Genomic DNA, 23,549 nt, shown 5'->3' with positions numbered 1-23,549 from the left:
CTGGGAAGCCAGGCCCAGCCAATCCGAATGAGTTTTTCCCCACAAAGGGGAATTATTACAGACACAAAAACTCCCCAGTTTCATCAGATGTTCGGGTGGCTGGTCTAAGACGATGAAAACGCCTCGTGTGGAGGTCTGCAGTGACACATGGTCTGCAGTTGTGAGACCAGTTGGACATACTGCCAAATTCTCTAAAATGATGGAGGTGATTTATGGTAGAGAAATTAACATTCAATTCTCTGTCAAGAGTTCTGGTAGACATTCCTGCAGTAAGCATGTCAATTGCAAGCTCTGTTAAAACTGGATACATCTGTGGCATTGTGTTGTGTGACAAAACTGCATATTTTAGTGGCCTTTTATTGTCCCCAGCACAAGTTGCACCTGTGTAATGAGCATGCTGTAAAATCAGCGTCTTGATATGCCACACCTGTCAGGATGCATCATCTTGGCAAAGAAGAAATGCTCACTAACAGGGATGTAAACAAATTGGTGAAAAACATTTGAGAGATATAAGCTTTTTGTGTGTATGGAACATTTCTGAGATATTTTATTTCAGCTCATGAAACATGGGACCAACACTACATGTTGCGTTTACATTTTCGTTCAGTTTGACCATGGTTAGGCCTACACCTGAACTCATCAAATGCAATGACGCAGATCCGGCAGCAGATGGCAACATTGTCATCTCATCATCATCAGTAAGGCATTTCTCATACAATAGCCTAATGGTATTATAAGGGCTCAATGTTGCAAGCCTCTACAACATTAAAATTACAAAATGGAAAGCTGTTTGACTCGTTTTATCAACGCTAATCAGAGGTCTAATCGGCTTGTAGCCTACCGAAATTCAAGAAATTAAATAAAAAAGTTAATAAAATGTATCCGACAAACATTATTGCAAAATAAATGCTCATTACTAGTCTGAATTTTAATTTGTCTGAGAAAAAATATGAACAACGTAGTAATGGGGTTTCCCCAACTTTTATTGGGAAGAGCTTATTGGCTATATGTTTGCAGTCAAAAACAGAGGAAACTTTAATGCAACTGTTCATTAATTGCAATCAGATGTATTTACATTTGTTATGATAGAAAACGAAATATAGCATTTTCAAACAATGATGACGGCGCAGATAATTGTTGCGTAAAACAGAGTTAAGATGATTATTAATGTATGGGAAAAAAGACGTAGCCAGCTCAGACAGAATAAAAAAATCTAATCGTTTATAATAAACTGAATATTGACAGAATGCATAATGTAAATGTAAAGCAATGTACTAATTAATAGCTCAATCATTATGTGATGAGAAATGTTTCAGCTTCTAAAATTATATTCGTAGGCATAAAAGATTTGCGGGTTGCGCGCTATAGCGCTCTCACCAACATTTCAATATCAATCAATTCAGGGAATGTATTCTCAAATTCAACGAATAATCTCAAACCCTCAATATCAATGCTGCACATTTTTTTGGAATCATTAATCCTTACTCTGATGGAGCTAAAATGGAATTGTCCCACACAGATTAGAGTTTCTACGTTTCCAATTACAGAAGGTTATGTTATTCTGAGTAGAGATTTCAGATTTTAGGCAATGAGTTATTTAGCGTATTGGGAACAGTTTGTAGAAAATTATAAAAGCTATATGTCCGTCGAAGAGAGTATGAGACAGAATATATAAACAAGGAGGATTGTTATTTCCCCATTTCCTTCAAACACAGGACATCGAATGGTTTCAATTAATTACGACAAAAAAAACAAAACAACAAGCCAAGTGGACCTCCAAAAACAGAGCCAACCCATGGCGGGCGAGAAGGAGACGCCTTATATTGTGTAATAAATTAGAATAAAGTTCATTTTCATTGAACAACTTTCAAGTCTCTTCTTTTTCTGTCTTTTTGTTTCAGTAGTTCCATATACAGCTAACTGGGACTCTTAAATTTGTTGACAACCTTCTTCTCTTTTACTCGCCTGTTCTGAAACCAGATAGTCACTTGTCGCTCTGTCAGGTTTGACTGATCAGATATCCTTCGTCGTTTGTCCTTTGTGATAAACTTATTGGCGGCATACTCCCTCTCCAGTTCTTTCAGCTGTACCTTGGTGTATGGCACGCGCTTCTTCCTCCCACGTCGAATAGAGCTGCCATCCCCTCCTGATACAGTGTCTGTGTGAAGAGCATAAACACATGCTTAATTACCCTAGAACCACCTGGAAAATTGCTAAAACCGTAGTATAGTTTCTAATAGCGATGGGATCTGTCGTATCTATCCACAATTCACATCACGGTGACAAGATGGATGACGGTTTCTTCTAACGAATTATTAATATGCAAATTGTAAAAGGAAAAACAACGCAGGGCGAATGATGGTGTTTCTGCTTTTGATAAACTGAGGTATATAATGTTGAAATATGCATGAGCTTGTGAAAACATTTAAGAATGTATAGCCTTAAGTCCATACCTTGAATGGACGATTTCCATAGATGGTTTGACTGTGGCTGGTCCTTAGCGCAGTAAACCGGACCATTCCATCCGTTGGTGATAGCCCATGGCTGATAAGGCTCCACTGGCAGAAGAGGCTCATGCCTGGGCTCGGTTGGTCCGCTGAGGGTGGGTACCACTGGGACGTCCAGATAGCTGGAGACAGGTTGGTAAGGGTTGGAGGAGTAGCCTTGGTAGAAAGCGAATTCCTTCGCCCTGGACCCTGGGAACTCCTCTCCTGAAACGGATGTGTCCATGTATTTGTCCCCATAGGCAGAGGAGGGTTGCGCGCAGGACTTGACGCTGCTGTGTGACATCCTACACGGGTAGTAGCTGCTGCCAAAATATCCATAAGGCAAGGACGCATTTGATGAACTTTGGGCTGCGGAACAGGGGCTGCATTGTTTGACAGCTTCGCCCATGCCAGATACTGGCACATCGCTCGACGTGTAGGTAGTGCTTGGAGCCAGGGACGTCGGATGCGCCAACAAATTCCTGCACTGATTTGCTGCAAAATTGCCTCCTGTGAACCCCTCCATATTTTTATTTATCTCATCCAAACCGTTATCATACAGAAACATGACTGGGTCAATCCAGCGCGAATGGAGAAGTAATGACGCTGTCATAGCATGCCCTACATCGAGACAACCAGCTCTTTTTAAAAAATCCCCACGACTGAAAAAAGAGATACGGAATCTGGGAGAGTAACCGATAGTCACGCGCCTGTGTGGACCTAAAGATCGCAAGGTTATTGGGCAAAGCCAAGCACGTGATATGCAAAGGAGCTGATAAACGTCTAGACTGCAGATAATGCAGCTCCATGCCCAAAATGTTTATACTCTAAAACAATAAAGCATTTAGGAGGAAAAAGACTAAAACATGTTTTAAACAAGATGATCAGTTTCGAGATATCATACAGATAACCTACACTCCATATAGTTGTTATTCATTCATCTATTGGAATCTGTCTGATGTCATTCTTGGTTTATAGCCTAGCATTTTGCTGAGGAAACGTCACATGAATGGAGACTGACATTTAAATCCTTTTTGTCAAAATGCTGATAAAAACAGTAGAATGGAGATGCGGTGGACGCAGATTTATGTATGCAGCCATTACGCATTTCAATTTATCAACAGTTATATATATGGCCAAGGCAGTTTGTATGAAATATGGGTTGATACAAGTGTAATTAATTAATTAATATTCTTTCAAAATGTTATTACATCGTGTGAGTATGGAAAATCATTTAAACTACCTTCTAATTGACCAGAATGCGCTGAGCCTGGAAACAACGTGCTGTAAATAGCCTGGAAACAACATGCTGTTAGATACGGTTTTTATCACCCATTTTATTATATACACGAAGTAGCATACATTTTGTTTTGAGCTAATAGGAAGATATCAAGGAAGGTGAAACTACATTAAAATGCTTTGGTGGAGAAATATCAGTTATTCAAACGGTAAAGGAAATCAAGAAGAGTCTGTGCGTAAAACTCACTGAAATGTAAACCATGCATGCCACGGCAATATTCTGAAACACTGCTATTCTAGCTGCTGTTCGGTCTCTTATAGGCTTTATAACCTACCGACAGAAAGCAGCTAGCACACTATTTGGCAGCGAGCTCTTTTACACATGGGTTAGACTGCTGGAGGCCAAGGACAAGGTCAAGTTGAAAGATAGTTGCAGTCCGTCTAGCCAGAGATGTTGTTGTCATCCAACCACTGACCGGATGGCTTGATTTCCTCCAGGAGTCCTTCAGGAGAGGTGAGAAAACAAACAACTACATTGTTGGATAAACCCCTTGCTGATCTTTTGTCGATGTTTAAAGAAACCTCTGCGCTTATTCAGTAAAGGCCATAGCATTTCTTTGTGACTTGGGGGGGTCCATGTGAGCTTTTGGCAAAGTAGTGAGGAAATGATGTAATTGCAGAAACATGCTGAACATAAAAATGTAAGGGCATCCGACATGGCATTTATCCAGGGGTAATATCACCTGCGTAAAGACATAGGCCTGGCCAACTAGGAACTAAACCCATTCCATTCGCATTTCAGACGTGTAAAACATTAGTAGACAATAGGAAACTGTGGTTTCAAAGAGAGGTTCAACTGCACCATATTTTCAGCTCATTAAGAATGAGAGAAACATTCTGCTCTCCCATGATTTGTTACGCATGTGGTAAGAGGCTATCTCAGTTAGGCTACAGGCTACTAGAGAAACACATTGAGCTAATCAATTCGAATCAATGACAAAGTAGCTGTTTGTGAAATTGCATTCTACTTGTGCACAAATATAAAATGTGAAAATTCGGCCTAGAAGAAAAAGAAAAACGGAGCTAGACTATATCTTATTTTAAGTTAGAATGAGCAAAAACTATAGGTTACAACACTGCCACGGGCTTTGTCTGTGAGAGAGAACGAACACATTGTACTGCATTTCTTCCATTAGACGTAGTTGCGTGGAATATTTGAATAACAATATATTCGACATTTTACAAGGAAAAACACCAATACAATAGGCCGAGAAGGTGCCTTTTATGGTTAAGGTATTTGCAGGAGAAAATTAGCATTTGGTTGTGACACCGCACCAAAATGGCTTAACCTGTGTTCTTCATAGCTATTCAACTGCCCACGTTTTCCCGGATACGCCGTTCCCAATATATATAGCCTGTCCCTATATGTTTGAGGACACAAAGTATACAATTGTGCATATCTATTGAAATCTGTTTCAACGGTTTCGGTCGATGCTGTTACCGAGTTGTCACCCAACCGAGTGGGCAGGAAATATCACAGCCTGCTAAATGGCTGCTAAATTTACAGTCAGAACTCCTTCCCTTCTCTTCGAATGGAGCCGAGTTCAATGAGGCTGGGCTGTCATGTTAAACCATATGCTAGGCCTATGTTATTTACGCCTATGTTCATGCGGCTATGAGAGAATTCAATGGTCGCAGTAGAGACATTAGCGGCCCTACCGCAGACATCGAAAAAGCGTCATGTAGCTAGTCATAAATAAAGCAATGACGCGATGCTACTACCAACATCGAACATGACCAGACCCCCAGTGCAGTGGTGGAGTGGGCCGGTTTGGGAAAGGAGGCGATCTAGCCTATACTCCTATCTGCCATGATGGTCACACACTCAGGCTCTTCTTAGACAAATAATGGCTTGCGGTGCCATAGCCACACATTGGCTCTGGGCGGTGAATTTCGCGGTCAACAATATCGTTAGCTTTTCTATGGGAGACCATTTAGAGGAGATGTTAATACGCCATGTCGAGGCACCATATCGTTTCTTATTTGGTAAGCTACTTTAATAAACTGGTAACATCAGCGTGGACATATATCGCACACAGTAGAAAGAGGCGATACATTGGACCTATAGCTTTAACAAATCATATCTGGGTAATTGTGTAAAGGCGTTCATCACAAGGCGGATAGATCAAGAGCAGATCGTAATCGAGGGTCAAGTAATTTTCAAAGACGCGTTTGACCCGCTGAAATATGAAAAGGGACCATAACGTCATAATCGAGTGCGGTAGGCTATTTAACTTGATAGAAATTCGAGAGAAAATCAAGGATGTGCAAGTATCTACTACCACATAGCTACAACCCAAAATCTATGTGTTCGCGTGTGTAGTGCGTGTGTTATCCTGTGTGTGTGCGCGTCTCTTCAGTAGGGCTTCATAGGTGTATTTTTCGTTACACAAAACACATAGGCTCACATGATGGTAGAAGTAAATTAAGACCTTTTAATAATTAAAATGGGCAATCTATTGTTGGGAAAAATATGATATATTTTGAAGACTTTGAATACTTTAGGAATAATAGTAGTAGCCTTGCACGAGCTTTGGCTTGTGCGAGACGGAACTGATCATAGAACTGCTCATCTCCTGTTTCTGTACCGCGAGACAGCTTGTACAAGTACACTCCCTGGACAGGATGCTAGTCTATCCCAGGGCCTTACTCCCGAATCCATCTCCTTAACGCTGAGTGCCAAGCAGAGACCCATTGGGTCCCATTTTTACAGTCTTTGGTATGACTCGGCCCGGGATCGAACTCCCAACCTGTCAATCTCAGGGCCGACACTAACCACAAGGCATAAATAGGCCCATTAGAAAATAGGCCTAATACTAGAAATACTGTTTCGCGAATGATATAGACCTTAACAACAACGCCGAATCAGTATACCTAATTTTATGCATAGTTATTCGAATGTCGTTTTTTTTCTTCAAATAAATTGATGGTCTATTTAAGAACTTAGTTCAGAATGTGACTAAAACGTGTAGCTCAGTGGCCGGTGTAGATGGTAATGTACACATTTTGTTCAATCCAATAAACCGGTTTGAACTGCATTTCTTAAATATGATTGTATTGTTTATTATTTGGCTGTGGCTCATTAAGGATTTCGCTTAATTGCAGCAAAGCACTATTTAGATGTTAATTGGCCTATAGCCGACTAGCTATAGACAAGTCTGAGTATGACCCTTCAGAAGTTATAGAAATAACATATTCGTTAAGGGTACATTTTTAAATAGAAACATTTCAGAAATACTAGGCTATACAACCTTTTACAAAAATATTTTTAGTTAAAAGCCCAACACAAATGTGAATATCAAACAGCGACGTTCTATGCCAATTGAATAAATACAATTATTAAACTAATAACACAACTACTAAATGAACATCATTATTAAACCATTAATCATAATTATTATTATATTTGACGTCCAAATTGACATTCATGTTGAAGTAGCGGTAATAGAACAAAAACAATCAGCGAATGACGCGTCCTGTCTGATGAGCGTTGCGGAATGAATTGAATATAAACAGTACAGGCTTCTGCTTACTGACTAGTGTGTGTAGCTCGTTCGATAATACAAATACGTGAAGATACACCTTAAGCCGCGTGCCAATTTATAGAATAGTGAGATTATATTGAAAAATGCATATATTCCTCAGAATATTGTTTTATTCCATTGAACGAAATCTCTAGAAAGGAAGGTTATATCACAATATAATCCTTTAGCCTATTTCGTTTTTAAAAAGACTGGATCACCTGCTTAGTTTATAAATAGCGTATGTAATATACTGTAATTTTCAAGGAGTGGACAGCCATTATTGAACCCTGCTAGTCAGAATTTGTGCTGGCATGGGATTTAATTCACTAATAGCAACACACATAAAATAGTGTTGAATTATTTGTGGAGACAAACCTGGTAAATAATGACCTTGATGCCTAACACTTAGGAGCAAAATCCTTACATTTCCCTAAAAGTCAGTCGCTTCCATAACCTCTGTATGAAAGTAGAATTTGAACAAAAAAAACACAAACTTCGTAATATATTGTGCACGTGGAACAGAATAGAGTTCCTTATTTACTTCTGGCAGTGGAGTTGGCTGCTGGTCTGTAGACTACAACCTACAGAGGTGGAAGAGGTGTCAGTGGAGTTGGCTGCTGGTCTGTAGACTACAACCTACAGAGGTGGAAGAGGTGTCAGTGGAGTTGGCTGCTGGTCTGTAGACTACAACCTACAGAGGTGGAAGAGGACACACTCCTATTCAAGATCACACCATTTCAATTCCCTTTTCTCTAACTGCACTGCATTTGTAGTCACAGTAGATTAAATGCACATTTCAAAATATTTTGAAAATAAGAGTTAAGTCCACGACACATACCAGTGACCCCCCCAACCCAAGATAAACAAGCAGTAGGCCTATGGGGTGAGGGTGCAACCAGCAACAGCATCCAGTTTGCTCTGCCTCTTCCTGCGACAGTGGTTTCATCTCAGATTGGACCCTATTCCTACTACCTGTGACCAGGGCCAATAGGGCTCTGGGGAATAGAGTGCCATCTGGGGCAGACACACTCTGTAGAACTCCCAGGCTCTGTAGCTAACCCAGAGACACCCAGAAGGACCTTTCACTTTGGCCTGCCTGGCCTGGTTGCTCTGCTCTATAGGATCTAGGACCAAAGTGGTGCTCTGTTTGTAATAGCTGCCAAGCAGATAACACAGCACTTAGTCTCCAGTGCTTAATGGACTTTTTATGGGCTCGTCTTGTGATCGTGTGACCTATGGCATCCTGGCCTCTGTGTCTCTCTTGGTAAACTAGATCAGAAACATGCTGCTCTCTCCTTTGTCTTGGGAGAGCGAGAGAGAGTGAAAGAGAATACTACTTTTTCTATTTATCAGAGAACAAGGACCTCCTTGATTTTTGATGACCATTTCACCCCTTAACTGAAGAGCCACTTCCATCTACAACGTTTTACTGTATCCTGGAAGCACTTCCCTTCTTGCTTCTATAAGTGTTCTGTTTTTCTGACGCGCTTTGGAAGGCCTCTCCTACCTCAGGGTTAACTCAGTATTATATTGGCAAACCTTATAGGAAACATCTACACTGAGTGTACAAAACATTATGAACACCTGCTCTTTCCATAACAGACTGACCAGGTGAAAACTATGAACAATTATTGATTCCACTTGTTAAATCCACTTCAAATCAGTGTAGATGAAGGGGAGGAGACAGGTTAAATAATCATTCTTAAGTCATGAGACAACTGACATGAATTGTGTATGTGTGCCATTCAGAGGGTGAATGGGAAAGACAAAATATTTAAGTACCTTCATCAACAGGGTATGGTAGTACATGCCAGGTGCACTGTTTTGTGTCAAGAACTGCAACACTGCTGGGTTTTCCACACCCAACATTTCCCCGTGTGTATCAAGAACAATCCACCACCCAAAGAACATCCAGCCAATCTGACAACTTTGTAAAGCATTGGAGTCATGGGCCAGAATCCCTGTGTAACGCTTGACACCTTGTAGAACAGCCTCAATTCGTTGAGGCATGAACTAAGAGCAAGAAAGGAGGGGAGCAACTCCGTATTAGGAAGGCGTCCATAATGTTTGGTATACTCTTGTGTAGAAGAACCACTATTGAATTCTATCGGCTTACTACACAACCACCTTCAGCCAGTCACGTGCACTCTGGCTCACTCCTCCCCGTCTGGTTGGCTGGTTGCATAAGGCAGCAATAGAGGAGCTCCACTTCTGGTCTTTACCCATCTTCTCCTCTGTATGCACAGCACATTGCATTGCTCATTTTGCTTGACCTATAGGAAGAAGCTATACTGTAGCAGCCAGTCACAGTTCCTGTGCATGCAAAATTCACACGCCCTTATGTTAAAAATCAGGGGCAGGTGTATTATTTAGTAAACAATGTAGCAAAAACATTTTGCAACTAATAAGCATTTCTTATTGGATAAATCCTGGTAATTTCCACCCCATTTCAGCCATTTGTTTCAGTTTGGTTCCTAGTGAATACACCCAGTTTACACTCTTATTTCCCCAAAAGAAAAGCAGTCACCTACAGACATGAATGAAAGTATGTGGGACAGCTTATTAAAACACACCTCAGACATCTTTGCTAGAATACATATTTGTACTGTGATGCAAAACTTTAAAAAGTGCATACCCTCTAACGAAGAGGTTAATAAAAATATAGAGTGATGTAATTATCTAGATCAGTCTCATCAGGCACCTTGTCTTCCTCCTGCTAACAAACAGACAGTACAGACACCTCCTGCTAACAGAAGTGCCAGGCTTTTGAGTAGTGGGTATATCACTGGAAGGAAACATACCTATAATCTCTCACCTTTTATTAAACACATACAAATAACACCGGAACATTCTATCCCTCCCCATGTCAAGAGTAAATAAACCCCACCACAGGAAGAGAAAAACAAAAACAAATCAATGATCAGGATCAACACACGTGACGGTGCAGTGAGGTGAGTGGCGACTAGAACTAAGAATCATCTGAAGTCTCAGTGGTCTATTGTTGACGAGTGTGGTCGTTAAGTATAACGCGGGTCATTTCCTTGACAACGCCTGGGTCTGCTTTCCATGACGACGTGTGCTAAGGTAGCACCGATATCGTCATGGTGATAGCTGTAGTGGTTAGTCAGCCTACTGAGTGACAGTGACTTGAGAGCCTCCCCACACCTCAAAACATCCACTATCTTCTAGCCTAGCCATCTAAAACATTAAAAGAAAGCTACTTTAACAAAAGGCAGGATCACAGATGCAACATGACTCCCATCTTACAGACAGTGTAGTCTAGTACTCTGCTGAGATGATCTGTCACATCACAGCTGGCTGAGCTCTCTTGGCTTTGACCCAATACGTCTTGACAAGCCCTGGGGAGAGGGGGGCAAACCGACACACCCCAACTACATGGTAGTAGTCTTGTATGGAATAGACCCTGGTAAAGCTATGGATGGGGGGAGGTGGGGGTACTGTTCCCCTGCCCCTATTGGCCCTCCTCCTCATCCTCCCGCAGGAACTGGAAGACAGAGGAGAAGTCTTTGCCGGCGTAGCCCCGAGCACACATCATGCGGTATATCTGGTGGGCCAGGGAGCCCAGAGGGACAGGGGTCTTGGTGTTGGTGGCTGTAGTCTGGGCTAGCCCCAGGTCCTGAAGAGGAGCAACACTCATTAGCTCTCTGCCATCACCGCTTGTTGTACACAGCACCGTTAAAACATGTCAAACGCACATCTCTTTCGAGTTACATGAAAGTTAATACTATTGACAGAGACATTAACTAAAATAAAGTCACAGGAAATTAAAGAGGCCCTGAAGAACCATCTTCTGTGTCACTCAAACATTTGTGTACTAAACGTCTTGAGAGAGAGGGATGGAGTAAACGAGAGTGAGGGAGAGACCCACCTTGGCCATGAGTTGGGTTCCGAAGCCTCCCTGGTAGCCGTTTCCAGAGGGGACTCCCTCCATGACACCAGGTACAGGGTTGTAGGTGTCACTGGACCAGCAGCGGCCTGAACTCATGTTCAGGATCTTAGCCAGTAGCTTAGGGTCCAGACCTAGTCTGTCAGGGGCCAGGAAATCACAAGCATTTAAAAAAAAAAAACATTTATTTTTCAAGTTTATGGTGTGTACCATTTCTCTGATTACTTGTAGTTATGACTAACCAGCAAAGGAGAGACATGTAGACAGTTGATAGAGTAGGAGCTTCATAAAAATATAAAGGAGCTTTTCCATTGGATAGTGACTTTAAGAGAGTGACTATAGTGGTAGTGTTACAGATCTGTACGATACCCACAGCATGGTTCTGTTCAACAAGCGTTAAGTGCAACAAGACATTTTGTTGGAGATGAGATCTCTGCTGTGAATGTATTGGCAATACTCAACCTGATGCCAAGGTTCATGGTCTCAGAGGTCCCGATCATGCCTATCGCCAGCAGCATATTGTTGCAGATTTTGGCTGCCTGTAAGAAAGTCTCCTGGTTACATCCCATGTAGTCACATGTCGTTTTGTAATAATCCACCCATAATGCCCCTAGTAGGAATGTAATGTGTGTATCCCCAATGGCACCCTATTCCCTAAAGTGGTTAACCTTTGACCAAGGCCTCGGGGACAGGTAGCCTAGTGGTTAAGAGCATTGGGTCAGTAACAAAAAGGTTGCTGGTTTGAATCCCTGCACTGACTTGGTGAAGAGGCACTTAACCCTAATTGCTCCTGTAGGTTGCTCTGGATAAGAGCGTCTGCTAAATGACCACCCCCCTCCCCATTTTTTTGAGACACAGGTCATGTAAATGTGTATACCTACCTGTCCAGTGCCGACAGCTCCACAGTACACCACATTGGTTCCCATACAGGTGAGCAGCTCCTGGGCCGCAGTAAACTCCTCCTCTACTCCCCCCACCATGAAGGTCAGCTTCCCCGAGCTGGCAGCCCCCACACCTGGAGAAAAGGAGGGTGAGATGCACATCCTAAACTTGAGAATATCTGACGAAGACGTCGGTGAAGTGGAAACGTTGTACATTTGGGTGCATAGCACGCACCAGACAAGCACACTTATAAAACATGGCGGTTTCATTAGAATAGTATGTCTGTCAGTCACTGTTGTTGCTTCTCAAAACTGTTATGAGGTTACCACAGAAAGATTGATGCAAATCTAGAGCGCTTTCCTAAACAGCAGCTTGTTTCCTTGTCAAACACCCACCAAGACTGGCTGAGAAAGTAATTCCACATAAAAATCAACAAATGAAAAATGAGGCAAGCCCTAGGCTTGTGGATTATTTCAATAGCGATAGTTTCATACTCAGTCAAACACGGTTGTGGGGAAAGGGAGCTAATATTTTATAGACAAAATGAAATGGCAGTAAAAAGCTGGCTGAGAGAAAGAGATGTCTCAAATCCCATGACAAATGTGGGGTAACCAGTTAAAAATATATAATTCTTAAATGCATTAAAAACTTAAGCTACACAGCCCCAAAATGCATAGATAAAAAAGGCAACCCTTTCATTTCTGTAGCCAAAGTTACAGTTCCTCGGCCTCTCTGCCATAATAATGAGCAGTGTGTGTGTGTGACTGCATCCCTGCCATCTCACACAGCCTGGGAACCAACACACACACACACACACACCAATTACAGAGTCTCTAAGGACATGCATTACAGTGAAAGTGAATGCGTTTGTTGGTGGCTATGCAGCTAGAGTTCTGTGGTCAAACGTTTTCATTCTAAGCAGCACAGTAGCCTTTCATGATAAACATTTCCCAAGGCTTCACGTACAACTTCAATTGATTTTAATTCAAAAGTATAAGAAAACAATAGCATATTTCTGTGTCGTAATGACTGGATTTGGGACTAGGTTATTGTATGAGGACTACGCTGACAGAGCGTTCCAAAATAGAACCCTACTCCCCTATATCGTGCACTACTTTTAACTAGCTCCCTGTGGGCTCTGGTCAACAGTAGTGCACTATATAGGGAACAGGGGCCCATTTGGGCTGCACCCCAGGTTGTGGCTTTCCTATTATTGGTCCAGAAAACAAGGCATTCCTTCCAACAGTGAGTCTGCTGCCAAACCTCTCTGACGCACTGTGGGTTCTGGCTGGAAGAGGCAACACATGAAGGACAGAGAACCAGAGGTCTCTCAAAAGCACAGGGAAACAGCCTGATTAGAGACCACCTCTCACAAAGTAAGTCTGGGTTGGAGAAGGTACTCTGGATACGTCCACACTGGGCTACAGCAAAGCTCCTTGCTGGATTCAGAACAATCAGTGTTGGAAGTCCTAAACATGATGTGTGCTTCTGGGTTTGTGTGGTCTCCTGATCAAAGGCTCAAGTCTGGGTTACAGTACCATCATCTGGGTAACAATGACACCAGTCTCATCGCATTCCCCTGTGCTCGATTACAACCATGCAACTCCTTTTGTCTCCCTCCCCACCCATACGAGAGGTTTCAGTTCTGACCATGTTCAACCACAGGCATTCAAGCACAGTATCAAGGTAGTAACATGCTGCAATACTTGACTCTAACCAAACACACACCTCTGTGACCTGCAGCCACCCAAGTTCAACGTGGGAAGCTGGACAGCCTTAATCCATGAGCACTGCCACAGGAAGGATGCATATAAATCATTACTAATCTTTAGGGCCTGATGGTAAAATATGCCAACATCAACTCAAAGTGGCTTTCCTCAAGTTAAAAGGCTGAGATCAAACACACAGTGTGTGTAGTGTGTACGACAGTGTGTGTTTCCCCTGAAGACTGTGATAGTGTTTTACAGCTTGGAGCCTTTCTGAAGGTCAGTATGGCTCTTCCTCATCTTCCCTACCCCCCACAGTGTCTGAACACCAAACAGCAACCTATTCCCTATTTAGTGCACTACTTTTGACCAGGGTCCATAAGGTACTCCGCCTCTTTATGACCCAGGCCATCAGGTAGGTAGTCCTCTTCTTTATGACCCAGGCCGTCAGGTAGGTAGTCCTCTTCTTTATGACCCAGGCCGTCAGGTAGGTAGTCCTCCTCTTTATGACCCAGACCGTCAGGCAGGTACTCCTCCTCTTTATGACCCAGGCCGTCAGGCAGGTACTCCTCCTCTTTATGACCCAGGCCGTCAGGTAAGAACTCCTCTTCTTTATGACCCAGGCCGTCAGGTAAGTCCTCCTCTTCTTTATGACCCAGGCCGTCAGGCAGGTACTCCTCTTTATGACCCAGGCCGTCAGGCAGGTAAGGTCCTCCTCCTCTTTATGACCCAGGCCGTCAGGCAGGTACTCCTCCTCCTCTTTATGACCCAGGCTGCCAGGTAGGTAAGGTCCTCCTCCTCTTTATGACCCAGGCCGTCACGCAGGTACTCCTCCTCCTCCTCTTTATGAACCAGGCCGTCAGGTAGGTAAGCTCCTCTTTATGACCCAGGCCATCAGGTAGGTAAGCTCCTCTTTATGACCCAGGCCGTCAGGTAGGTAAGCTCCTCTTTATGACCCAGGCCGTCAGGTAGGTAAGCTCCTCTTTATGACCCAGGCCGTCAGGTAGGTAAGCTCCTCTTTATGACCCAGGCCGTCAGGTAGGTAAGCTCCTCTTTATGACCCAGGCCGTCAGGTAGGTAAGGTCCTCTTTATGACCCAGGCCGTCAGGTAGGTAAGGTCCTCTTTATGACCCAGGCCGTCAGGTAGGTAAGGTCCTCTTTATGACCCAGGCCGTCAGGTAGGTAAGGTCCTCTTTATGACCCAGGCCGTCAGGTAGGTAAGGCCCTCCTCCTCTTTAAGACCCAGGCCGTCAGGTAGGTAAGGTCCTCCTCCTCTTTAAGACCCAGGCCGTCAGGTAGGTAAGGTCCTCCTCCTCTTTATGACCCAGGCCGTCAGGTAGGTAAGGTCCTCCTCCTCTTTATGACCCAGGCCGTCAGGTAGGTAAGGTCCTCCTCCTCTTTATGACCCAGGCCGTCAGGTAGGTAAGGTCCTCCTCCTCTTTATGACCCAGGCCGTCAGGTAGGTAAGGTCCTCCTCCTCTTTATGACCCAGGCCGTCAGGTAGGTAAGGTCCTCCTCCTCTTTATGACCCAGGCCGTCAGGCAGGTAAGGTCCTCCTCCTCTTTATGACCCAGGCCGTCAGGCAGGTAAGGTCCTCCTCCTCTTTATGACCCAGGCCGTCAGGCAGGTAAGGTCCTCCTCCTCTTTATGACCCAGGCCGTCAGGCAGGTAAGGTCCTCCTCCTCTTTATGACCCAGGCCGTCAGGCAGGTAAGGTCCTCCTCCTCTTTATGACCCAGGCCGTCAGGTAGGTAAGGTCCTCCTCTTTATAACGCAGACCGAACCATCTATATGAGAAGCAGAGAGACTGAATGGATTCACCATTTCGTCAGCAATTTTAACCTGAACCAAGGCCCACATGGGAGTCTGCTGTCCTGGGTAGTTACCAGGTTGTCAGGAAAAATACAAATCAGTCCTCCTCCCAGTGGAATTCACAGAGAGACACACGTGTGGCAACAGAGACAAGAGTACACATATGATCATGACAGAGATGTTTCTCTTTATATAACTTGGTCAAATGGTTTGCAGTAAAAAGATGTGTAATTGTTGTGAAGTTGTTCTATGAGAGAGAGCTGCATTGGTAGTAGACTTTAAAAACCACGTTTTCAGAAAATGAGGGGCACAAAGAGTTTTTCGGGCTGCTGGGATCTGAGAACGGAGCGTTTGGGTGGAAGGGTCAACGGATCAAACTCCAGATGCGGGGTTCTTAAATAATCCACATCATGGGCCACAAATGTGCTAGAGAGCTCCATCTACTAAATCTGGTTCATTTCAACAATTAGGGAGTGGAGAGGCTGGTCCTCTCCGATTGCAGCAGAGACCCCCCCCAAGGTAATGCTGCGTCCCAAATGGCACTCTAATCCTATGGGCCCGGGTCAAAAGTAGTGCACTATATTTATTTAAATGTTTTGTTATTTAACTAGGCAAGTCAGTAAAGAACAAATTCATATTTACAATGACGGCCTACCCAGACGACGCCGGCTCAATTGTGCGCCGCGTTAAGGGTCTCCCAATCACAGCCTGGATTTGAACCAGGGACTGTGGTGATGCCTTTTGCACTGAGAAGCAGTGCCTTAGACTGCTGAGCCACTCGGGAGCCCTATATAGGGAATAGTGCCATTTGGAGCACAGCCTGTATTAGTCCTTACCTCCTGACACAGGCGCGTCCATAAAAACTGCCCCCATCTTCTCCGTGGCCACGGCCATCTCCTTGGAAACGGCTGGGTCGATGGTGCTGGAGTCGATGAGTAGCGAGCCTTTCTTCACCTTCCTGTAGAACAGCAAAGTACCCACCTTATAGTTTAAAACATTCTGAAGGGTTTCTGTTTTAGACAGATAGCTAAGTGACTTGACTTTGACTTGATTCTTTTATTAGGGCTCTGGTCAAAAGTAGTGCACTATAAAGAGAACAGGGAGCCATTTGGGACACAGCCAGTGAGTAATCGAGGGATCTTACTTGAGGATACCGTTGGGCCCAGTGTAAACCTCGATGACGTTGGGACTGGAGGGCAGCATGGTGACGATGCGGTCTGCCTGGTCTGCCACCTCCGCAGGGTTATCCACAATCTGACAAAACAGGGATTTATACATTAGGGCACGGCGTAGCAAAATGTTTCAAATACAAAAACTAGCGTTTCTTATTGGACAAGTTCAGGTAGTCCCTCCCTGTTTTAGTCTATTGGTGCCTCATGAATAAGCTACTCCCCAGGCAAGCACAACTATTATGATTCAATTAAGAAGTAGATCGGCACTGACGAGAGTAAAATCTTATGGACTCCATTTGTTTGGACACTCATTTAAGTGGTTCCACCTATCTAATTGATTTTAGTCATGGTATTTTGTTTGTTTTTTGAGCACCTACCAGCTGACATCAGAGAGCTATAGCATGCCATCAGCTGGCGCATTTCACACAATGCGCTGCCATTAGCAAACAAGCAAGCTAGTTTTTTTTGTCCCACCTGGGCACCCAACTCTTGCAGTTCTTTGCAGGACTCAGGGAAGACGTCAGTGGCGATGACGGGGTATCCGTGCTTCAGCAGGTTCTTGGCCATGGGTTTTCCCATGTTCCCCAGGCCAATGAAACCCACCTGGGTCTTAGAGGCCATGGACCTGCTGGAGACTGGGAGGTACAGGGGTGTATTCATTAGTGCAAACCGGTGCAACCTGTAGCGAAACAGTCCAACGAAAACTAGTGTTTCTTATTGGACAAGTTCAGGTAGGCCTAGGTCCCTTACCTATTGGTTCCTAATACACCCCAGGAACAACTTGTAATGAGACTAGACTACTACCAGAAGCCTTTTGTTATACTTTCAACCAAGCTGAGACAGCTCTAATACAGCTTTTCGGTGTAGGCCTTCACTAATAAAAATAAATTGTCAGAATGTAAAAAACTATAGTCTCTTGCGAAATACTGTTAAACGGCTCCCTAGTCCATTGAAACATCCAGGACACTTCTAATCTAGGCCTTGCCGTTCTGTTTCAATGAAATCCAAACATAACCCAGCCCTATCAATAGTTACCCAAGACCTGTATACGACATCGCAGTGGGTAATGTCAGAGGCAAGCTTGATAAAACTAAATAGGACCAAGGAAAGTTGTCCAGACATTTCTACATTGATTCTGTACATTCAATTTTTCCTGAGAATTAATTGAATTTCAAATCCTAAACCATTTGATATGAAAATCCACTGTAGCCCTTGTAGTGCCAAAGTCAAGCTAATGCCAACACGATAATTGCATATCAAAGCAGTAAACAAGTAGAGAACTTATTCACCATTTCCTATAAAAGCAGAAGTATGAAGGCTGAAAGTAGAGGTGTATTGGCCAAAGGGCATTTTATAAATAAACTGTGGTGTGTAAATGTGTGTGAGCAGAGGGGGGGGGGGGCAGGCATCCAGGCCTCACATGGCTGGCTCTCGCCGCGAATCTTCATAGTGGCTTCAGTGGAAAGAGACACCTGACCTGCCACTGTTGGACTGACGCCGCGTTCACTTGTTAGTTGGAACTAGGAAACTCAGAACTGATTTTAGTCATACATGTGCCACGTTCAACGAATCAGCAAGTCGTAAATGTCCGAGTTCCGACTAGCATTTGTACGCAGCACAAGGCTACTACCACACACAGAAACTGCAGCACACAAAACCCCATGGCTGTGTCTCAATAATCTCTACTTCCTCCTGAACTGTGTCCTCCATGAATGTAAAGGCATTAGAATGGTGTAGGCATGGGCTAGAGGGAGTTTCCATGTACCAGTCAACTCCATGAAAGGACATGAACAAGACCATACATCGAGAGATTGTTGGGACCCAACCCCGGTCTTGTGTGGTAGACCTACTGCCATTGCAATGAAGGTCACTGGCCCTTAATCATGACTCAGTTCCATTACACATCAGAGTCATTGGAGAAAAGGGTCTTCTATATGGGGGAGTTTTGTTAAGCGCCCAGACTGAACATTAACACGCATCGATTGCGGTATGGTTTTGGAAGCATAAAGGTTCTTTCATATCAATGAGAATATATACACACACGTATACAGTGAGCGCCATAATTCATTGGACAGTGACCATGTTTTGTTATTTTGGTTCTGCGCTCTAGCACTTTGAGTTTGAAGGGATACAATGACAATGAGGGTGAAGTGCAGACTGTCAACTTTAATTTGAGGTTATTTTCATACATATCGGATGAACCGTTTAGAAATGTCAGCACCTTTTGTACATGGTCCCCCCATTTTAAGGTACTACAAGTATTTGTTGAATTGGCTTCACAGATGTGTCGTTAGGCAGGTGTATTAATTTGTGTCGTTAGTGAATGCAGGAGAGCTGTTGATGAATAGTATTGATTCTAGACTTTGCTATTGCCTTTGGAGGTTGTTGTTGGGGTGTGACAACATGAGGAAGACAGCAGTGTCGATGCAAATGAAGCTGGCCGTCATAAGGCTCAGAAATGAAAATCAATCAATCAGGAACATTGCAAAAACCCTGGGCATGCCCAAGTCAACAGTTTGGTTCATCATTAACAAGACAAAAACAAGAGGTGAACTCAATTATGTCAAAAGACCCAGTAGACTGAGGAAGACCACTGTAGTGGATGACAGGAGAATACTCTCTATGGTGAAGAAAACCCCCCCCTGACAACAGCCCAACAGATCAAACACACTCTCCTGGATGCAGGTGTAGATGTGTAAAAGTCTACACCAGCATGACTAGACGGTACACTACAAGATGCAAACCACTGATAAGCCTGAAGAACAGAAAGGCGAGATTACAGTTTGCTAAAAAGCATCTAAAAGAGCACCAATAGTTCTGGAAAAAAAGTATTGTGGACAGATGAGACAAAGATGAACATGTACAGGAGTGATGGAAAAAGGAAAGTGTGGAAAAAAAAGACATGCCCATGATCCAAAGCATACCACCTCATCTGTGAAACATGGTGGAGGGGGTGTTATGGCTTGGGCCTGTATGGCTGCCAGTGGAACATGGTGGAGGGGGTGTTATGGCTTGGGCCTGTATGGCTGCCAGTGGAACAGGCTCACTTGTCTTCATCAATGATGTGACTGCAGACAGAAGTAGAACAATGAATTCTGAAGTATACAGAAATATTTTATCTGCTCAGATAAAAACAAATGCCTCTAAACTCATTGGACAGCACTTCATCATGCAACAAGACAATGACCCTAAACATACTGCTAGATCAACGAAGGGGTTTTTGATGGCCAAAAAGTGGAAAATCCTTGACTGGCCGAGTCAATCACCAGATCTGAATCCAATTGAACATGCATTTTACATGCTGAAGAGGAGACTGAAGAAAATAAGTCCCCAAAACAAGCAGGAACTGAAAATGACTGCAGTACAGGCCTGGCAGAGCCAGGGAAGATACCCAGCGTCTGGTGATGTCGATGCATCGCAGACTTCAAGCAGTCATTGCCTGCAAAGGGTATGCGACCAAATATTAACAATGAGTACTTTATTCTAAATTATGTTAAACTGTCCAATGTTTTTTGATGCCCGAAAAAGGGTAGGACTATGTACAAAAGCTTCTATAATTTCTAAACAGTTAATCCAATATGTATGAAAATACCCTCAAATTAAAGCTGACAGTCTGCACTTCACCCTCATTGTCATTGTATCCCTTCAAACTCAGTGCTAGAGTGCAGAGACAAAATAACAAAGGGTCACTCTCCAATGAATTATGGTGCTCACTGTATATTTTAAAAAGGTTAAATTGATACACACCTTTAAAGGTTAGTGTTTCAACATAGCCATATCTCCATGTTACAGCTCTTTGAACAGAAAACGGACAGAAGACAGACGACCACCTATGCTAATTAGCCATCTAGCATTCTCTGAACACCTGTGGCAGCGTATCTGTGCAAACCTGCTACAGTAAGAGCATCTTTTTTATATGAAGGATTCCGTCTCGCTGGTGTAAGGGCCATGTTTCAAAAGCCGCGATTGTTTAGCAAGCGATAATTAATAACGTTTCTAAACGTGAAAAAACAGCGTCGGGATTGTAGTTGACACAAGCCAGTTGTGGGCGAAGCTAACCACTGAAAACGGTAGGGAGAAGGCAGAATGCCGCCTAGAGTTTGAGAGCTAGGTGGTCACGTTGGGTTTTGGTAAGAGGAACCACCAGCGAGGACAGTAGGTTGGGTTATCAAGGTAAGGGTTGAACTCCCGGCGAGGACAGTAGGCTGGGTTATAAAGGTAAGGGTTGAGCTACCGGCGAGGACAGTAGGTTGGGTTATCAAGGTAAGGGTTGAACTACCGGCGAGGACAGTAGGCTGGGTTATCAAGGTAAGGGTTGAACTACCGGCAAGGACAGTAGGCTGGGTTATCAAGGTAAGGGTTGAGCTACCGGTGAGGACAGTAGGCTGGGTTATCAAGGTAAGAGTTGAGCTACCGGCGAGGACAGTAGGCTGGGTTATCAAGGTAAGAGTTGAACTACCGGCGAGGACAGTAGGCTGGGTTATCAAGGTAAGGGTTGAACTACCTTGAGGACAGTAGGGCCACAGCACTGGTATGAGAATAGATGTAATACAAACATGCAGCAGAACAGACTAGCTATAGATGGGCTACATCTCAATGATCTGTACTGGCCTCACTCACCCGCTTTTCCTTTCCTTCCATTGTGCATGGGAGCTGGTTGATAAGCTGAAGCACTGGTTCCCAACCTGGGGGTACTAGGACCCCTGGGGGTAATTGGTCTATTGGTAAAAGGCACATGGGGGACTTCAGGGGTACCCCCGGGATGAGCAAAATACAGTAACTGGAAAAGGTTGGGAACCACTGAGCTAAAAGCTATTACTAGAAATACGGAAGAGTCTATAAAACACGCGTACTGTACAGTATACATATACAGAAGGTGTGGCATTATAATTGACAATATTTGTGCAAACAATCACCCTATTCAATAAAAACTCGCTTGGCTAATAACTGACTTGGTGACAAGAGCTGTGGGATTTGACTTGACCCTCAACTTGTTACTTGTGCGAGATGCACACTGACACACCTTTGATTAGAACATTTGCTGGTGTTGGCTATCGGTCGTCCTGATAAACAACAAATGTTTCGATCAACCAACGTCCCATGACTTTAGCTAGCTAGCTATTTCTGCAAACTAACTAACGTTAGCAGAAGTGAGCAAGCCACAATAGCCAATGCTAATCAACTTTTGTTCAACGTTGATTTTGCACGCAGCGGTGTCATAGACGGAAACGGCCATCAAACAGGTCCTAAACATTGATGGTAGACATATTTTTGTTATATCTTTAAACTCCTTACCCAAAGTAAAGTCAACATGTTTGAGGCTCCTTCCCCATAGGTTCCGAGCCCCCCTTAAAACAGCGGCCATGCTTCTTTCCTTTCTGACCACGGATTCAGCGTGACATAATTAGGTGGGTTGTAAATGACACGTTTTCTGTCCAATCGCAAAGCCGCTTACCCGGGTTTATATGCGACGAGAAACAGTGGGGGCGGGACATCTGAAATGCATGAACTTGAAGGACATGGCTGATTTCAAACATCTAGCACTGAAATGCACAATCAGAAGTTAATAATACCATTTCAATGGTCTGCTCAGGCGGTGGAAACGCGTTTTCAATAGCTCAACCATAAAGAAACCTAACGTTATCAGCAAATAGAAGTATTTCGCCACACCCGCTATAACATCTGCTAAACGCGTGTATGTGACTAATACAAATTTGATTTGAAATAAACTATATAATAACGGCATAGGGGGCATACTGTACTGTATCATAATACGACGATCATGTTACATACAGGCTTTGGCAGTCAGGATTTCTCTAAATATGTCAAGCCCCCATAACTATATCAAGTCTGATCGAGTAAAATTATATTATGAAAGAACAGTATCTGGGGTAGCGGAATATTATGGGGAGCAGTATCTGATGTTGGAACAGTTATATTATGGAACATTATCTTATGGGAGGAATTTGAAGAACATCCGATGGGGATGGGGAATAGGAGGTTATTTAAGCAATAAGGCCCGAGGGGGTGTGGTATATGGCCAATATACCACGGCTAAGGGCTGTTCTTATGCAAGATGCAAAGCAGGTGCTAAATTGTTATTTATTTTTATCTAGTTACCAACGTCATTAGAGCAGTAAAAATACATGTTTTGTCATACCCCTGGTATAAGGTCTGTTATAAACATGGTTCTAGCCCTGAAGGCTGATTGCCTGACAACTGTGGACTCCTGAGTGGCGCAGCGGTCTAAGACACTACCTGGTTCGAATCCAGGCTATATCACATCCGGCCGTGATTGGGAGTGCCATAGGGTGGCGCGCAATTGGCCCAGCGTCATCTGGCTTTGGCCGTGGTAGGCTGTCATTGTAAAAAATAATCTGTTTTTACCTGACTTGCCTATGTAACGGATGTGAAATGGCTAGCCAGTTAGCGGGTACACGCTACTAGCGTTTCAATCAGTTACGTCACTTGCTCTGAAACCTAGAAGTAGTGTTGCCCCTTGCTCTGTAAGGGCCGCGGCTTTTGTGGAGCGATGGGTAACGACGCTTCGTGGGTGACTGTTGTTGATGTGTGCAGAAGGTCCCTGGTTCGCGGCCGTGTCGGGGCGAGGGAACGGTTTAAAGTTATGCTGTTACACCTAGTTAAATAAAGGTCACAGTTAAAAATAAATATAAAATCTGACGTTCTGCCCCTGAACAAGGCAGTTAACCCACTGTTCCTAGGCGTCATTGTAATTAAGAATTTGTTCTTAACTGACTTGCC

At 43.7% G+C, this 23,549-nt stretch overlaps 2 protein-coding genes across 3 annotated transcripts; both read right to left on the bottom strand.

Annotated features, from left to right (window-relative positions):
• Positions 1–665: 665 nt before the first annotated feature.
• Positions 666–3,116, bottom strand: hoxa13b (homeobox A13b). Its single transcript, XM_055904066.1, has 2 exons — positions 2,454–3,116; positions 666–2,158 (listed from the first exon to the last, which is right to left on the bottom strand). The coding sequence occupies exons 1-2, from the start codon at positions 3,097–3,099 to the stop codon at positions 1,917–1,919; spliced, it is 888 nt and encodes a 295-aa protein (XP_055760041.1). The 5' UTR covers positions 3,100–3,116; the 3' UTR covers positions 666–1,916.
• A 6,995-nt stretch (positions 3,117–10,111) lies between these two features.
• LOC129837403 (3-hydroxyisobutyrate dehydrogenase, mitochondrial-like) lies at positions 10,112–22,216 on the bottom strand. Of its 2 annotated transcripts, XM_055903543.1 has the most exons (9): positions 22,083–22,216; positions 21,408–21,530; positions 17,262–17,422; positions 16,760–16,869; positions 16,452–16,573; positions 12,098–12,231; positions 11,679–11,755; positions 11,199–11,355; positions 10,112–10,946 (listed from the first exon to the last, which is right to left on the bottom strand). In XM_055903543.1, exons 1-9 carry the CDS (start codon positions 22,150–22,152, stop codon positions 10,782–10,784), a joined length of 1,119 nt encoding a protein of 372 aa, XP_055759518.1. In that variant the 5' UTR covers positions 22,153–22,216; the 3' UTR covers positions 10,112–10,781. The 2 variants fall into 2 exon arrangements, with proteins under 2 accessions (XP_055759518.1, XP_055759519.1); XM_055903544.1 differs by lacking the exon at positions 21,408–21,530 and having other exon boundaries at positions 22,083–22,212.
• Positions 22,217–23,549: the final 1,333 nt, after the last annotated feature.

The sequence above is a fragment of the Salvelinus fontinalis genome, chromosome 38 (assembly GCF_029448725.1).
Source record: "Salvelinus fontinalis isolate EN_2023a chromosome 38, ASM2944872v1, whole genome shotgun sequence".
NCBI classification, from domain to species: Eukaryota; Metazoa; Chordata; class Actinopteri; order Salmoniformes; family Salmonidae; genus Salvelinus; species Salvelinus fontinalis.
Note: the sequence above shows the minus strand (reverse complement) of the source record. Positions and strands in the feature narration are given on the sequence as shown.

Excerpts from the sequence above, each read along its gene's own strand:
- hoxa13b (XM_055904066.1), bottom strand. The coding sequence starts at position 3,099 with ATGACAGCGTCATTACTTCTCCATTCGCGCTGGATTGACCCAGTCATG. Across the intron at positions 2,159-2,453 it reads ATGGAAATCGTCCATTCAAG|ACACTGTATCAGGAGGGGAT; the intron begins GTATGGACTTAA and ends CTCTTCACACAG.
- LOC129837403 (XM_055903543.1), bottom strand. The coding sequence starts at position 22,152 with ATGGCCGCTGTTTTAAGGGGGGCTCGGAACCTATGGGGAAGGAGCCTC. Across the intron at positions 17,423-21,407 it reads TGGAAGGAAAGGAAAAGCGG|TCTCCAGCAGGTCCATGGCC; the intron begins GTGAGTGAGGCC and ends TGTACCTCCCAG. Across the intron at positions 11,356-11,678 it reads ACCATGAACCTTGGCATCAG|ACTAGGTCTGGACCCTAAGC; the intron begins GTTGAGTATTGC and ends GGCCCCTGACAG.